The 17,111-nt window shown below is 41.2% G+C and overlaps 1 protein-coding gene across 4 annotated transcripts in view; it reads right to left on the bottom strand.

The window, feature by feature from the left end:
• FAM135A (family with sequence similarity 135 member A) overlaps positions 1-17,111 on the bottom strand; it is a 139,234-nt gene that overhangs the window by 105,280 nt on the left and 16,843 nt on the right. For 3 of the 4 annotated variants that reach the window (XM_045009427.1, XM_045009426.1, XR_006577960.1), the window contains 2 exons: positions 5,131-5,213; positions 1,709-1,831 (listed from right to left, as the gene is read on the bottom strand). In XM_045009427.1, the coding sequence (XP_044865362.1) occupies positions 1,709-1,785 (77 nt within the window). In that variant the 5' untranslated portion in view covers positions 1,786-1,831; positions 5,131-5,213. Of the gene's footprint in view, positions 1-1,708; positions 1,832-5,130; positions 5,214-15,674; positions 15,996-17,111 lie in introns of those variants that run through there. The other variant, XM_045009428.1, reaches the window with a different exon arrangement.

Below are 17,111 nucleotides of genomic sequence, written 5' to 3'. Positions count from 1 at the left end.
TTTCTGATGACTGAGATCTTGTGGGGCATTAGGAGTACTGAGAACCTGGCATTCCTGAGAAAAAACAACAAAAGAGAGAACCCCAAAAAAGGGCAGTTCTAAACTACTATCTAACTACATCTAAGAATAAAAAGATTTTATTTTTAGAGGAAAACAGAAAAAACAACCGAAACACTAAGAGGTAAGTAATTATAAACTATCTAAATTCTAAAAGGAGAACAGATGCATGTTGCAGACTCCATCTCAGGACAAAGGCAATTGAAAAGGAACTGAGAGCAGTTCACCTGCGCAGCTCCAAATAGCCTTGGCATGGGGCAGCAGAATGTGTTGGCAACATGCATGGACCAAATAGGCATCGCTACCAAAAATCTCTGATTAAAGCACAGGGCGCACACACACCTGAAATGGAGCACCCACAGGATACTGGATATTTTGTAATGGTTCCTACAAGAACGTTTTAATATATTAAATAAAAAAAGCTGTATTTTACACACACACACACACACACACACACACACACTTTTTAAAAGCACTCATGAAACTTAGACACACACAATGATCAGGGAGGTGATGGATCCCAGTCTCAGCAGCTACTTGCCAGCCTGCACTGTGGTGTCTCCCCTAGGCCAGAGGGGTCTGCTGTGGGGCTCGCTGGGCTGGGACTCCTAGTCACTGCGTGGTCAGCACCACCCCCTTCTCCCTACTGGCTGGACAGGAAGCAGCAGCAGTCATCTGGGCTGGAGCTGAGCTCAGAGCAAACTGGGCTTTAATCCCTACCCCGGGTCAGGCTGGGTTGGACCAGCCAGCACCATGGGGTGAGAAATCTCCCTATTCGCCCACTCTTCCTGGAATAGGACTGGCCCACTAACCTCCAACGAGCAGCTGCAGCCTAAGCAGGCAGGCAGAAGCAGAATACCCACTTCCACCTCCCCGCTGGGGAGGGAGAAGGCCTTCCACCTCCTGCTGGGTAGGTAAAGGGCCTGGGGGCTATGCATATCCTGTGAAATTGGAACATTTACCCATGACACTGCTGTAATTTTTTTTAAACCAATCTGTGATTTTCTCAGGGCCTGATGGAGTAGAAGAACCCATGCAGGTGCTAATGGAAGAAATGGACAAGCCGGCAAGAGAGATGTCTGTGTTGAGGCACGATGCAATGAGATGAAAGACTAGATAAACAGGCGACCCAGTGGAGGAGCTCACGTAGGATATGTCATTGCCACAATAAGCTAGGAAGATGATTTTGGCAGTAACATTTTAAATGGACTTGAGAAGACAAGGCTGCATTAGTTTAAACCAGTGAGATTACAGTAGTTAAGGTGGGAGAGGGCAAGGGCCTGGACAAGAGCTTAATTCACATTTAGAATCTGTAGTCCTTTCACCCCTCTCCAATCAGACTATAAGTATTTGATATTAGCTGAAGTTCTATGCCTAAGATTTTTGAACCTTTATGTAAACCCCAAGAAAGTAGCTGCCCTTCCCCAACTATCTTTCTAATAAGCAGTAAACACTTAATTTTCAAGTCACCATACAAAACTAGTAATAAAACATGAAATGTCACTATGGCAAAGACAGACATATCTATTGAACTTTGTTTACAATGCTAATATAGCCACATACCTTAAAAGAATAAGTATACTAACAGAACTTAAACAGTCGTCCACTACAGTACAATTTCCTCTTCATTTTGGAAGAATGCAGTACCTACCCTCTTTGAAACAAATCCACATTGTAGAATTTGTGGAGCTCCACGGAGAATTCTACCATAGCCTGTACTTCACTCATTTTTATGTAGACGCATAAGCCAAAATTGTTGTCTGCACCTTAGTTACTGGAAACAAACAGAGAAAAAAACATTTTTTTGTAGTCAGAGGCGAAAAGACACTTTTTTTCTTTTCAGGACCAGTATGTGGCATGGGCTGCGTATAAGCTTCAACACTACCTCTCTTTGAATTTGAGTGCAATAGGGGTAAGCAGATGTTGCATGCCAGCAGTTCCTACTGCCACTCCTTGATTCAGCTCCACATCTCCACTCCAAAACATACTTGGTTAGTGCAGCTGAGCCAGCATGTGGGATGGGGGGTTAGTAATTTAAATATAGGTGTTGGCCAGTAGCAAATTACTACCCCCGAAGCAATGTGAGGGAAGGGAGTCTTGCTTCTCAAGGCACCATGCTTTCCCTGCACTGCTCCAAGGTCCAGTGCACTTTCATGCCATCCCATACACAGGGCTTCTGGCAAAACCACTATCTAGCCCTTTTAAAAAATGATTTTATATTTCTTTTATAAGAAGTCTTCACATCCATTTTCAGCCACAAAAATAAAATGAAGAATATTGCTAAGACCCCATTTAATCCTAACCACATAGAACAATATTTTGACATTCCTTTGCTTAATTCACTTTTTATGATGGTTATCAGTTTTAAAAACAGACTGAATCACTATGTTCCACTTCAGTTTAAATCATGTCAGTGCAAGCAAGAACAGTGTCTTGAATTTCAACATTCTTCCTACTGTACAGTTTTAAAAGTTACAAATCAGTTACAGATTGTGTAGGGTTGAGTTTCTTCTCCAACAATGTTTGTTCATATCTATGATTTCTGTTTGTTACATATGTTGTAGCACCAAAAACGCTGAGTAAAAAGAATAAAACAACTTTAAAAGTGTTTCTTTGCACATGGCCAAAACGTGATAACACTGAAATCAATAGCTAAATTTCCACCGCTTTCAACAGCAGCAAAATATTGCCTCTTAATTAAGAAAATTCAACAAGTAGCAGTAATATGAAAATAATCAGATAAGGCTAGTCCATATTGGGTCTTAAGACAGGTGATTAGCATCCAGAAAGAGGTGTTTCTTTAACTCAACACTCATCTCCTGCCTAAGAAATAGTAAATTGCTTTGTGGAAAACCAGCTATGCATGAGTAACAGGAGTCAAGAGACAAGGTGGGTGAGGTAATATATCTTTTATTGGGCCAACTTCTGCTGGAGAGAGACAATGTTTCGAGCCACACAGAGCTCTTCTTCACACCTGTGTGGCCCAAAAGCTTGCTTCTACCACCAAAAGAAGCTGGTCCAATAAAAGATATATTACCTCTATGACATTGCACTCCATATGATTTTATGAAAACATGCTAATGAGTGTGAATATAATGTAACTGGAATATGCTTCATGCAAAAGGTCTCTTGTAAGGTATCATTACAAAGCTTATAATCTGCGGAGTGTGTTCATCCTACTTGTATGAATGTATCATTCTTGTATATGAAATTTGGAATATAAAATATAACTCCGAGGTCCTATTGTAGTTATGCAAAGTGTGGGTCATTAATGGTGGTTTAGAATCTTCATGGCTCCCATCAACTAGGACAATTGACTGTAGATGGCTCTGTTTACTTGCAAGCCTTCCTGTGAGTCAGGCCAGGAAGAATGAAGGCTTGGGGGTCTCACAGGACATGTGACCATGTCACCTGGTATTGGAATCCATCTTAAACCTGGTGCTTTTCCATTTAGAAGGAAGGGTGGGGACCCAAAGAGATAAAGATTCCTGTCTTGTGCCAAAGATATATAAGGGGGTGGAACAGAACAAAGGGGGTGCACAGTCATGAGAAATCCCCTAGTTACCACCTGAGCTGGAACGAGAACTGTACCAGGGAAAGGATTGGGCCCAGACTAGAAAGGAGTCTAGTGTGTGAAAGAAACTTATTGGAACATCTCTGAGGGTGAGGTTTCATCTGTAACCAGTTTCTTACTGTATTAGGCTTAGACTTGTGTCTTTTTGTTTTATTTTGCTTGGTAACTTACTTTGTACTGTCTGTTATTACTTGGAACCACTTAAATCCTACTTTTTATACTTAATAAAATCACTTTTTGCTTATTAATTAACCCAGAGTAAGTAATTAATTCCTGGGGGAGCAAACAGCTGTGCATCTCTCTCTATCAGTGTTATAGAAGGCAGACAATCTATGAGTTTACCCTGTATGAGCTCTATACAGAGTAAAATGGATTTATTTGGGGTTTGGATCCTATTGGGAGCTGGGTGTCTGGGTGCTAGAGACAGGAGCACTTATTAAGCTGTCTTCAGTTAAGTCTGCAGTTCTTGGGGGACATGGTTGAGACCTGGGTCAGTGTTTGCAGCAGGCTAGCATGTCTGGCTCAACAAGACAGGGTACTGTAGTTTCAAGCTGGCAGGGAAAACTGGCTCAGAGGTAGTCTCAGCACATCAGATGGCAGTCCTCAGGGGGGTCTCTGTGATCCAACCCATCACAACCTCATCCAATGTGTCTCTCTAATATCCCAAGCTACACCACATTGCACACAACAGGCGTCAATGCAGTTATATAAATGTCAAACATACACTACAGCAGACCTCATAATGAAAGCGAAGTGTATCATAATGCAAAGACCAGAACTAATGCAAGGTTTTAGTAAAAGTACAGTAGCTAATACAAAGTACAGTAGAACCTCAGAGTTACGAAGATATCAGGAATGGAGGTTGTTCATAACTCTGAAATATTCATAACTCTGAACAAAACGTTATGGTTGTTCTTTCCAAAGTTTACAATTGAACATTGACTTAATACAGCTTTGAAACCTTACTATGCAGAAGAAAAATTCTGCTTTTAACCATCTTAATTTAAATGAAACAAGCACAAAAACAGTTTCCTTACCTTCTCATATCTTTTTTTTTTATTAAAAACTTTCCTTTTTCTTTTTTTAACAGTTTACATTTAACACAGTACTGTACTGCATTTGGTTTTTGACTGTTGCTGACTTATTGCATACTTCTGGTTCCAAATCAGGTGTGTGGTTGACCAGTCAGTTCACAACTCTGGAGTTCAAAACTCTTTAAGTTCTACTGTAGTGTGACTAGTTCTTTTACATACGTAAAATCTGAAGATCATTTTGAAATCCAATAAAATTAAGCATTAAGAATGGAAATCCTTACATTAAACTACAATTACTGAGTCAGATGTCAGTTACAATCATTCTATTCTATGCTATGCTAAGGGCCAAAATTCTGCTTTCATTTACACCTTTAATTCTCACTGTCTGTAGTAGGAATTGCATGGATGTCAGGTGACAAAAGAGGGTCAATAAACTATTAGAAGAAAAAAAAACTTTGTTCTTACCTCTACTGGTAAACAATCCGTTTTAATATGTGAAATAATCAGTCTTCCAATTCTCCATTACTGCTATCAAAAACATGTTTGCACTAAAATAAATAAATAATAATTAATTGTACCTCTTAATGTAAGCACATATAGATCAACATCCACTATTTTTCCTAACTTTTCCTCATGTGTTTGTTAATCTATTACCTTCAAAATGTGAAAGTGAAAAATAATTCTATCTCCACCATATTCATGAACAATCCAGGCTTATAAACGAATGAAAGTACTGTCAAAGACTTTGATTTTCCCAGTCTGCTTTGGATTTCAGGCAGGCAGAGAACAGGATTCAGACATATTTCAATGCACTGAACTCTACTTCTTTTTATTAAAGATGGTTCAAACAGATTTCCCTTCTGTATCTCTCACAACTGCAGAGAAATAGTGCCCAAACTTACGTCTGTAGGGTTGTACAGCTGTAAAATTTAAACTGTTGTTGCCTTAGCTTCAGAGGTAACAAAAAAATCAAAAAATAAAAGTACAGTATAAAAATATACATGCAATTTCTCAAAATGGGCATTATTCTTGTTGAGTCGGTCTTAATGCAGTGCCTTTTAATCCCAAGGATTTTGTCAAAAAATCCTTAGGTTAAAGCCTGCTCCCACTAACGTCACTGGCAAAACCCTCACTGACATCAATAGGGCCAGGATTTCACGTCTTTTGCTTACAGCGTGTGTAATATATATTTCCCCACACTCGTTGTTAAAAAGGGTTTAAGATCTGAAGTGGGATAACTGAACTTGGAAAAAACTCAAGTTGAGTAGTTGACATTTTTAGTCCTAAAATCTTACAGATTCAGTCACAATTTAAATTTTGAGGAAGCAGTTGATCATCACAGCCACTAAAACACAGTGAGAAGAGACTGAACAGCAGAAATACGTAAAACGAGTAAGGGAGGAGAGAAGATAGTAAATTACACAAGTTTGTTATCTCATGGTTCTCCTATGTCTCTTACTGCTCCATCAGTGAGTCTTGTGGAAGACAGTCCTCCAACTTTTTGGGGGGAGTTCTACAGGCCTCAGTTACTGGTCCCCTTCTCTTCTCCCTCTACACCTTATCTCCCTTTGCACCTTATGCAAACACAAATTCAATTACCAACTACATGCTGACAACTCACGGATCTACCTCACTACTCCAGAACTATCTTCATGTGCCATAACTAAAATCTCAGCCTGTCTGACATGCCTTATTGACATCTAGCCATCAACTCAAATTAAATATGGCTAAAACAGAGCTACACAGTGTAGTACTGCAAAGTACGCTTATTACAGCAATGGAAGGGGTTTTTCTGTCACTGTGGTAGCCACCTCCTCAAGAGGCAGTAGCTAGGTCAATGGAAGAATTCTTCCATTGTGGTTGCATAAGGTGCAAAGGGAGATAAGGTGTAGAGGGAGAAGAGAGGGGGACCAAGAACAGAGAATTCTTCCATTGACCTAGCAGTCTCTACATCAAGCATAGGTCAGCTTAACTACATCTCTCAGGGGGGTGAATTTTTCACACCTCTGAGCAACACAGCAAGGTTGACCTACGTTTTAGGTGTAAGCCAGGGCTGAGATACTGCCTTTCCTATCCACCCACATAGCTAAAACTCTCATCCAGAACTCATCATCTCACATTTTGATTACTGCATTTGTCAAAGCCAGAGAAAAGGATGGCACAACCTGGACCCGGCACGTCCATTCAGAATGGATCTTTTTTCTAGTCTGTTGATTTGACCATGTCACCCCTCTCTTTGCATCTCCCCCATTGGCTCCCCCTTCTCTATAACATCAAATACAAGCTACTAAACTTCTCTTTCAAGGCCCTTCACCGCCAATCCCCATCCTACCTACCATCTCTCATTTACTATCAAGATGTCAACTCCTACCTCAGATGAGCCTATGATGCCAGACTGTAGCCCACTTGCTAAATTCTCAAACAAGCATCTTTGGGCTTTTTCCCCATGCTGACCCTCACACATGGGAGGAGCTCCCTGTAAACATCTGCAAAGCTTCATTATCCCCTTCAAAACACTCATGATGCTATGCAAAACTTGACAACAGTTAAGCCACTGATGAACTGACACCCCTGCCTATCATGAGGACCAATACTGTCTCACTGTTTCCTTTTATTCCTCATCCACCATCATCTTTTCTTATATTTAGATTAACAGGTGCTGGAACTAGAGGTGCTAGTGATTGAAGTGGTTTCCATGATACACAGAGTTTACAGTTTGGTTCAATGTATCTCAGCACCCCCTATAAAAAGCCCTGTTTAGATTGTAAGATCTTCAGTGAGGGTGCAGTCTTTTTGTTCTGTGTTTGTACAGCACCTAACACAATGGGATCCTAGTCCATGACGAGGGATTCTAGGCTCTATGATTACATAATAATGAGCAATAATACAAAAATGATGCATTAGAGTTTTACAGAGGCTAAAAAACCCTCATCATTTCAATCATCCTACTTTATTGGTTTTTGTGACCCTCATTCTGAGATTTTTATGACAAGTTTGTGACAGCTTGGATATTAGAGGGGGCTGATCTCTAACCAGTGTTCGCACTTTATAATCGCAGCTAACTACGAATTTAACAAGCACTCAATCTAACAAACATCTGTGTGTGTGTGTGTGTGTGTACATACACATAAAGATGATATTTCATATTCTAAGAAGTGACTGGTTCAGTTAGGAGATATTGGTTATCTGTGTGTACTTAGAGTCAAATCTATTTTATTGATAAGTTTTTACTATGGTTTAACTCCTGATAACCCTGCAGAGCTATAACAACTCAAAACAGGTTTACATTCTGGTCCTCTTATCACCACAACCTTTGGCTAAGATCAAATGGCAGAATTTTATTTTTTACTGAGTATAAGACAGTTAGAAACAATCTCGTTTTATTTTCAGGGCAAATTTACAGGGAAGTGCAATTAAATTAAAGACCCAAACTCTCAACCATGCCATCGTTTTACTAGTTAATTGATTAAACAGAATGGAAGCATTTAAAGACACTAAATATGAAACCCCACAGTGCCTTTTATATTATATATAACTATGGACATATACTATAAGCACATTCTCTCAACATTTTTGGAAGAGGGTAAGATGATCTTTAAAATACAGCAAGGTCTGTCAATTATTTTAAACCAACTTTGGGTATGTCTACACTACGGGATTATTCCGATTTTACATAAACCGGTTTTGTAAAACAGATTGTATAAAGTCGAGTGCATGCGGCCACACTAAGCACATTAATTCGGCGGTGTGCGTCCATGTACCGAGGCTAGCGTCAATTTCCGGAGCATTGCACTGTGGGTAACTATCCCGTAGCTATCCCATAGTTCCCGCAGTCTCCCCTGCCCATTGGAATTCTGGGTTGAGATCACAATGCATGATGGAGCAAAAACAGTGTCACGAGTGATTCTGGGTAAATGTCGTCACTCAATCCTTCCTCCATGAAAGCAACAGCAGACAATCATTTCGCGCCCTTTTTCTCTGGATTGTCCTGGCAGACACCATAGCATGGTAACCATGGAGCCCGTTTAGCCTTTTTTCACTGTCACCGTATGTGTACTGGATGCTGCTGACAAACGCAGTACTGCAGTGCTACACAGCAGCATTCATTTGCCTTTGCAGGGTAGCAGAGACGGTTACCAGCCCTATTGCACCGTCTGCTGCTTTGGAAATTGGCGATGATGGTTACCAGTCATATTGTACCATCTGCTGCTGTCATGGGTGCTCCTGGCTGGCCTCGCTGAGGTCGGCTGGGGGCACATGGACAAAAATGGGAATGACTTCCCAGGTCATTCCCTTCTTTATGTTTTGTCTAAAAATAGAGTCAGTCCTGCCTAGAATATGGGGCAAGTTTACTAGAGAACCAGAGAGCACAGCCGCTCCAGGTCAGAGCCCCATTATATCCTACAGAAATTATGAGCTGCATGCCATTCTAGGGAGTGCCCCTGCAACAACCCCACCCGTTGCTTTCCTCCTCCCACACCCCTTCTGGGCTACCGTGGCAGTTATCCCCCCATTTGTGTGATGAAGTAATAAAGAATGCAGGAATAAGAAACACTGACTTTTTAGTGAGATAAAATGACGGGGAGGCAGCCTCCAGCTGCTATGATATTCCAGGCAGGACATCTCGATTACTCATTAAAGGGTTGGGGGGGAGAGGAGCACAGCCTCCCGCTGCTATGATAGTCCAGAATCTCCATTAGACATGAAAGGGGGAGGGGGAGAGGAGCTCAGCCTCCAGCTGCTATGATGGAGGACGGTTACCAGCCCTATTGCACCATCTGCCAGGATTGAATCTCCAGGACACAAAGCTTAAAGAAGGGATTGACCGGGAGTCATTCCCATTTTTGCCCAGGCGCCCCCTGCCAACCTCACTGAGGCCAGCCAGGAGCACTCACAGAATGACGATGAGGATGGCTATCAGTCATTTTGTACCGTACTGTCTGCCACGGGGGAAGGGAAGGGAGAGGATGCCGCTGTTTAGCGCTGCAGCACCCCGTCTACCAGGAGCATCCAGTAGACATACGGTGACATTGAAAAAAGGTGAGAAACGATTTTTTTCCCTTTTCTTTGGGGGGGGAGGAGGAGGAGTAAATTGACAACATATTCCCTGAACCACTGGCGACAATGTTTTTGACCCTTCAGGCATTGGGAGCTCAGCCAAGAATGCAAATGCTTTTTGGAGACTGCAGGAACTGTGAGATAGCTCGAGTCCTCAGTCCCCCCTCCCTCCCTCCATGAGCGTCCATTTGATTCTTTGGCTTTCCGTTACGGTTGTCACACAGCACTGTGTTGAGTCCCTGCTGTGGCCTCTGTCTATCATAGCCTGGAGATTTTTTCAAATGCTTTGGCATTTCGTCTTCTGGAACGGAGCTCCGATAGAACAGATTTGTCTCCCCATACAGCGATCAGATACAGTATCTCCCATACGGTCCATGCTGGAGCTCTTTTTGGATTTGGGACTGCATGGCCACCCATGCTGATCAGCGCTCCACGCTGGGCAAGCAGGAAATGAAATTCAAAAGTTTGCGGGGCTTTTCCTGTCTACCTGGCCAGTGCATCCGAGTTCAGATTGCTTTCCAGAGTGGTCACAATGGTGCACTGTGGGATACCTCCCGGAGGCCAATACCGTCGAATTGCGGCCACACTAACCCTAATCCGACATGGCAATACCGATTTCAGTGCTACTCCCCTCGTCGGGGAGGAGTACAGAAATCGGTTTTAAGAGCCCTTTAGATCGATATAAAGGGCTTCGTTGTGTGGACGGGTGCAGGGTTAATCGGTTTAACGCTGCTAAATTCGGTATAAACGCGTAGTGTAGACCAGGCCTTTGATCCAGTTTTGGGCCCCACACTACAAGAAGGATGTTGAAAAATTGGAAAGAGTCCAGCGGAGGGCAACAAAAATGATTAGGGGGCTGAAGCATTTGATTTATGAGGAGAGGTTGAGAGAACTGGGATTATTTAGTCTGCAGAAGAGAAGAATGAGGGGGGATTTGATAGCTACTTTCAACTACCTGAAAGGGGGTTCCAAAGAGGATGGATCTAGACTGTTCTCAGTGGTAGCAGATGACAGAACAAGGAGTAATGGTCTCAAGTTGCAGTGGGGGAGGTTTAGGTTGGATATTAGGAAAACCTTTTTCACTCCGAGGGTGGTGAAGCACTGGAATGGGTTACCTAGGGAGGTGGTGGAATCTCCTTCTTTAGATGATTTTAAGGTCAGGCTTGATAAAGCCCTGGCTGGGATGATTTAGTTGGGGATTGGTCCTGCTTTGAGCAGGGGGTTGGACTAGATGACCTCCTGAGGTCCCTTCCAACCCTGGTATTCTATGATCCTATGATTTTATGATGATGCCCCATTCAGGCTAAACAATGAATTACAATGCCCAGAAAAATTTAGACTTGCTAAAGGAACACTACACTTTTTTCATGCTATAAACAGTTAAGAATTATGCATATTGTAAAGTGAAGCTGCTGACTGACATTTACAAAAAATAATTTGACATGATTGACATGAAAAACTGAGATTGAAAAAGGTCTTAGATAGCATTCTTCTATTTAACTGGTCCTATCTATGTCCTTGGAATGTACCTCAGTTTCATACATGCACAAGGGGAGTAGTCTTAGAGTGCAAAACAAAGAGTTTAAACTTCTGCTACTGATTTCATAAATCGGAAAAATTAAGCAGAGTTGTTGCAATTTTCCCCAACCCAAGCACATCCACTGGAAAAAAAAATCATTTTTATTAACTGAAACACAGAACACACAGGCTATGTGATTCACTTTGTAAGTAGTTATTCCTCAAACATAAAAAGGCATAAATTATCCAAAATGAATGAAAGTCTTACAGTTTTGGAAGTACAGCACAAAAGAACACTGATGTTTCTAATCTAATTAGTTAAGCCACTCTCTTTAGTATCTGCCAAGACACTGGTACACTTCTACCAATTTAGGTCCCAGTCCTGCAATCAGATCTGGAGGTGGATGCGCGTGCTTGTGTGGAGCAGCTTGGGCTGGAGCAACCACGGAAAAAAATTAGCGGGTGCTTAGCACCCACTGGCAGCCAGCTCACCAGTGCCTCCTGCCTGCCGGTGGCCCTGCCAATCAACTCCTCCCCTCCCTCCCTCCTGCCGCGATCAGCTGTTCCACGGCATGCAGGAGGCACTGGGGAGGGGAGGGGAGGAGCAGGGATGAGGTGCACTTGGGGGAGGGAACAGAACCGGGCGGAAAGAGGCAGAGCGGGGGCAGGAAGAGATGGGGTGGGGATGAGCCTTGAGGAAGGGGTGGAGTGGGGGTGGGGCCTCGAGCAGAGCAGGGGCAGGAAGAGGCAGGGTGGGGGTTTGGGGAAAGGGGTAAAGTGGGGGTAAGACGGGGTGCTGAGCGGGGTTGAGCACTCCTGGGGAAAGATGGAAGCCAGCACCAGTGATTCCACTGAGGCTTCATGCAGGTGCGAGGGAACACATGAAGAGATGTGAGAGCTGGATCAGAGGCTTATTTACTTTTTCACCACCTAATATAAATGTGCTAAAAACATGCCCAATTGATTCTAAGCTGTTTGTATATGAACACAGGCCTTTTAAAAACTGACAAAATTGTTAATTCTGTCTTCTGTATGTACACATACAGAGATGATATTTCATATTCTAAAAAGTGACTGGTTCAGTTAGGAGATATTAGTTATCTGTGTGTACTGTTCTGTCTTCTGCAATTTTTCACCATTTAGATGGAAGGAACTTTAACACAACATTCTCTGCACACACATTTAGGTGTTTGGTTTTAAATGCTAGGAGAAAAAAGGAACGAACGCAGACTTACATTTCATTAGACACACAGCCTTTTTATCCTGTTACAGACTCAACCTATGACCTTTATTTGGTATCAGTTATGGTGTTTCCATAGCATCTTCATTTTTTGTTATTAATTTGATCAAATCAGATTTCTGCTGAGGCTATAATAATAATGTAATATGTTCTTCAAAGTCCAATTTCAAAGCGGAGGAGAGGGACAGAAAGGAGGGAGCTTGCTGGAAGCTGTTGCTTCCTGTCTGTACTGGCTGATCTGCTTAAAAGGGCAACATACTTGAAATGGGGTCAGCATGCACATCTCTCTCTCACTCATGCATGCACCCCCCAGCACTTTGGAAAGTCAGCACCTGTGCAGCCGTGCATGTGATATCAGGAGGAGGGAGCTGGATAGCATGGGATCATCATCATGTTCAGTTTTGCAGGGAAGTGTTTGCAGCTACTGCCCTGCATCTAGTGTGTTTCCTCCCTCCTGCCTGAGTCCATGCTGCCTTGTAGAGTGTGAGGCTACATCAACAACAGCGTATTAACCATTGAGGACTCAGCTGAGCATAAGTTCATCATTTAGCAGCAAGGTATTCCCTTAATGATCAGCTCTAACACCTTCAACAGGCACATTTAGTCACACATATTTGGTGATCTTGATGAATCCAAAGGAACCAGTTTTCTGTGCTTTTTGAGAGGAGCATGAATGCTTTTAATGTTACTATTTAAACTACTGGCGATAAGATTTACATTAGAATAGTTATCTATTAATTTGATTTTTTCCTACTATTTACTTGTTGAGTCAGAAATTCACACACAGATTTTGGTAAACACCGGTTTACAGCTTTCAAATTGATTTCAATTAGAAGGAGAAATGACCTATTAAATACAACGTCATGAAGAATAAAAAATAAGCTGAACTGCTGTACAGATCCAGCTTATAAGCCCTGCTCACCTTCCAGATATTTAGATTTTAGCAAACAATGCCCACCTTATCACTCAGTTTCACACATTCCCCTCCAGAACATACAGACAGCTGATCTTATTCACTAGCCACATGCCCCTCTATCAAATTGCCATTGACGCCACACATTCCTCTTCTCATGTAGGCTTCTAAACAGTTCAATAACTGTTATTGTTTCCCCAACAGGAACAAGAAGAACCTTTATTACTTTAACTTTTATATTTCCGTTCATAGTCTAAATTAGAGTCTAATGCTTGAAGTATCAAAACACTTTCAAATATAAGGAGTTTTAAAAGGTGGCATGTGTCTTTTGTACACATACACACACACAACTATTTTTAAAAGTTGCAAAGTAAGGGAAACCACCATCCTAACTTTGACTACATAAGGCTACCTAGGCAACAAGAACATCCATTAAGGATGGTAGTGTGGTCTAACAAAGTAAGCAAAGGGTTAGGACTAAGGGCTTGGCTACACTCGAAACTCCAAAGCGCTGCTGCAGGAGCGCTCCCGCAGCAGCGCTTTGAAGTGCGAGTGTGGTCGCGGCGCCAGCACTGGGAGAGAGCTCTCCCAGCGCTGCAGGTACTCCACCTTCCCGAGATTAGTTTGCCGCGCTCCCAGCACTGGGGCACCATTTACACTGGCACTTTACAGCGCTGTAACTTGCTGCGCTCAGGGGGTTGTTTTTTCACCCCCCTGAGCGAGAAAGTTGCAGCGCTGTAAAGCGCCAGTGTAGCCAAGGCTTGAGTAAGGAAGACACAAGTTCTACCACTCTCTATGTAGCTTATTTCCATAGCCTGTGGCTGCCTGGATCAGAGATCTTGTGCACTTTTAGAGTTTGTCCATGGGCTTTAGAAAGGTTTCAAAACATGGATAATTTATCTAAAACTAAGTGTTCCACACTTAAATAGCTATGTATATTTAGGAAAGCCACATAGTTATAGTAGCTTAAAATGACCATATTCACAGGGACCTTGACCCACTGAACAAAAAGTCTAACACTAAAACAGAGAAATATTAGAAAATTATCAATTTTGGTAGAGACCTATATTGTTTATGTGGCATTGTTAGCAATGAAATGTACAATAGTTAGGCATGGCAGAATTCAATTTTATTTTTATAAGTTCGATGGATAATATCAATGTTTATCTAGGCATTTGTTTCTATTTTTATTTTCACAGTTACAGGAAACGGGGGGGGCAGACAATTTTATGATATATTTTATAATGATAATGGACACAGAGATTCAAAAAGTTAAAGCTTTATAACCACTGAAACACAAATTGCCAAAAAATAAAAAGTAAATAGCCTTAAATCGGACTTGAATAAGCTCTCAAGCCGCATTTTTCTTACTTTGCCTATCTGAATATTCTGATAATCATCAATGGAAATTTTTTGGTCATTTTGTGTGTATATGGTATGTAGGATAAGTACGAAATTAAAGAATTAAAGTTTGCTTAAGTTTGGTTAAGGATCTATATAAGTATTGTAAAGAAGGCCCCAACCAGGAAGTAAAAGAAGGCTGTGAGAATAATAAGTACTATTACTTGTAGTGGATGGGAAGGGTGTATGGCTCTAAAAGTAACTAATAAAGAGCTATAGTAACAAGACAATGAAAAACTGTCTAAAGAGAAACAAGCCCAAATCTTCCCATTGTTCTGCTAGTAAAGCAGGGTGATTAGGGAGATAAGAAAAGAAAGGCCTTAGGAAGAAAGGGGGCTGTAAATCTTATCGGGAATAAGACTGGAAATAAGGGTGAATTGTCTCAAATTGGTTTTTAGCTGAAGTCAGTAATTGGCAATGACATCACGTGTTTGTTAAACGGTATCAAAAGTAAACTCTTAAAGGGTTTATTGCTAATACCTGCCTGACTACGCTGGAGTCAACCAATGTGGATCTAAGTATCAGAGGGGTAGCCGTGTTAGTCTGGTTCTGTAGAAGCAGCAAAGAATCCTGTGGCACCTTATAGACTAACAGACGTGGATCTAACAATGTGGATCTAAGCACCCCTGAGATTAGCCCATTTGTAAGTATCTTGATAAAGTGCTTATAAGTGTTTTGTTACTGTTTGAATGTAGTAAATTTCTTACTAGTTAGGCTTTTTAGGCATGTTTAGAGAAATTGTATAAATACCATTTGGCCTTTATTAAATTTAAAAGAATTTATGGTTAAATTGGTATTTGGTGATTTTCCATATCAATATTAATAATTTCAAATATTAATAATTCCAACATGGTGAAATTGATTATTACTGATACTTACCAATAAAAATCAACTCCTTCCACACCTAACAATTGTGCATAACGTGACTCTTGATCTGTGGTGATGATCGTGGGATAGAGTTAAGGTTCCTGAAGTTAACATTCTTACTTTCTCCTGCATTGTCTCCTGACTGACTTATGTTGTTTTAAGATGGGTATCTCTGACTTTGCACTTCTCCTATTCTGCTTGTGATGCCCATTTGCAATTACCCAGCTAGGCTAGACTCTGCTAACTACAAGGAGAAGCAGAGGCAAACCAAGACAAAGGGATAAAGTTCTAAAAATTTAAAATGATAAGGGAAAACCCAAAAATTGTACCAGGAGGATAAGTAATATAGCATATTACCAAGTACTTACTATTGATAATAATAAACTATAGGTTACCAACACATTAACCTTTGCACGTTTGTACATGCTACTATTCCTTACTCTGTGCAGTAAATAGCAAATGCATTGTTATTAACAAGAACAAAAGAGATTACTCAACAATATACTGTCACTTCAGAGAACAATCAACTTTTCTTCTCCTTTGCCGTAAATCCAGCTCCATTCTTGCTGTCCTGTTCTTTGCTTTTCTTTGGCTTGAAATGTTCCTTAGATTTGATGTTCCTGTGGCTGTACCTCTTTGTATCAAGTTTATCCAAAAGCAGAGTTTCTTCACGTAGTGGGCTCTCTCTATTAGGCACCTTTGAACTGTATTCCATCAACAGAAGTTCAAACAGTCATTCTGTTCAGATACTTTAGGTTATTCGTGGGTGGGCTTCTTGTTTACTGTTTTCATTATCTGTTTTCATATAACGGCGTTTTGATCAATTTCTTTTTTTGACCAATTATATTTCCTTTCAGTTATTTTCCTTGAGACTCTCTAGTATGTCAGTAGATTTCATTTTCCTTTACTTCCCTTCTCTATTAGCAGGGCCACCCAGAGGATTCAGGGGGCCTGGGGCAAAGCAATTTCGGGGGCCCCTTCCATAAAAAAAAATTGCAATACTATACAATACTATATTCTCGTAGGGGCCCCTGCGGGGCCCGTCACAAATTGCCCCACTTCCTGCCCCACCACAAGCAGCCCTGGGAAAAATAAACCTTCTGCATCTCGGCACAAACCCAGTTTTGAGAAAATTTCTTTACAAGGTATCACTGGTTCTCAGCATCAGCTAGTGCTAAATGGCACTAAAGCTCATTAAAAGGGTTGGACAAATATTTTCCCTCAAAACTTTTTCTGGATCGAAAACTAGGGGTTTTTAAAAAGCAGAAAAAAAATCTCAGACAATGTCTGTTTTCCTTCAAAATTTGTTGTGTTTTTTTTAATTGAAAAGCTGAAATTAGCCTGCCAAAACCTGAATATGGTTTGGGGTTTCAGATGTATGTGGCCAAATATTTGCTGCTTGCTGTGTTTGATTGTTTAAAGGAACAATAAAAAAATTCTGCTTAAAAA

Source organism: Mauremys mutica, chromosome 3, assembly GCF_020497125.1.
Source record: "Mauremys mutica isolate MM-2020 ecotype Southern chromosome 3, ASM2049712v1, whole genome shotgun sequence".
NCBI lineage: Eukaryota > Metazoa > Chordata > Testudines > Geoemydidae > Mauremys > Mauremys mutica.
This window is presented reverse-complemented; position numbering and strand designations above follow the sequence as displayed.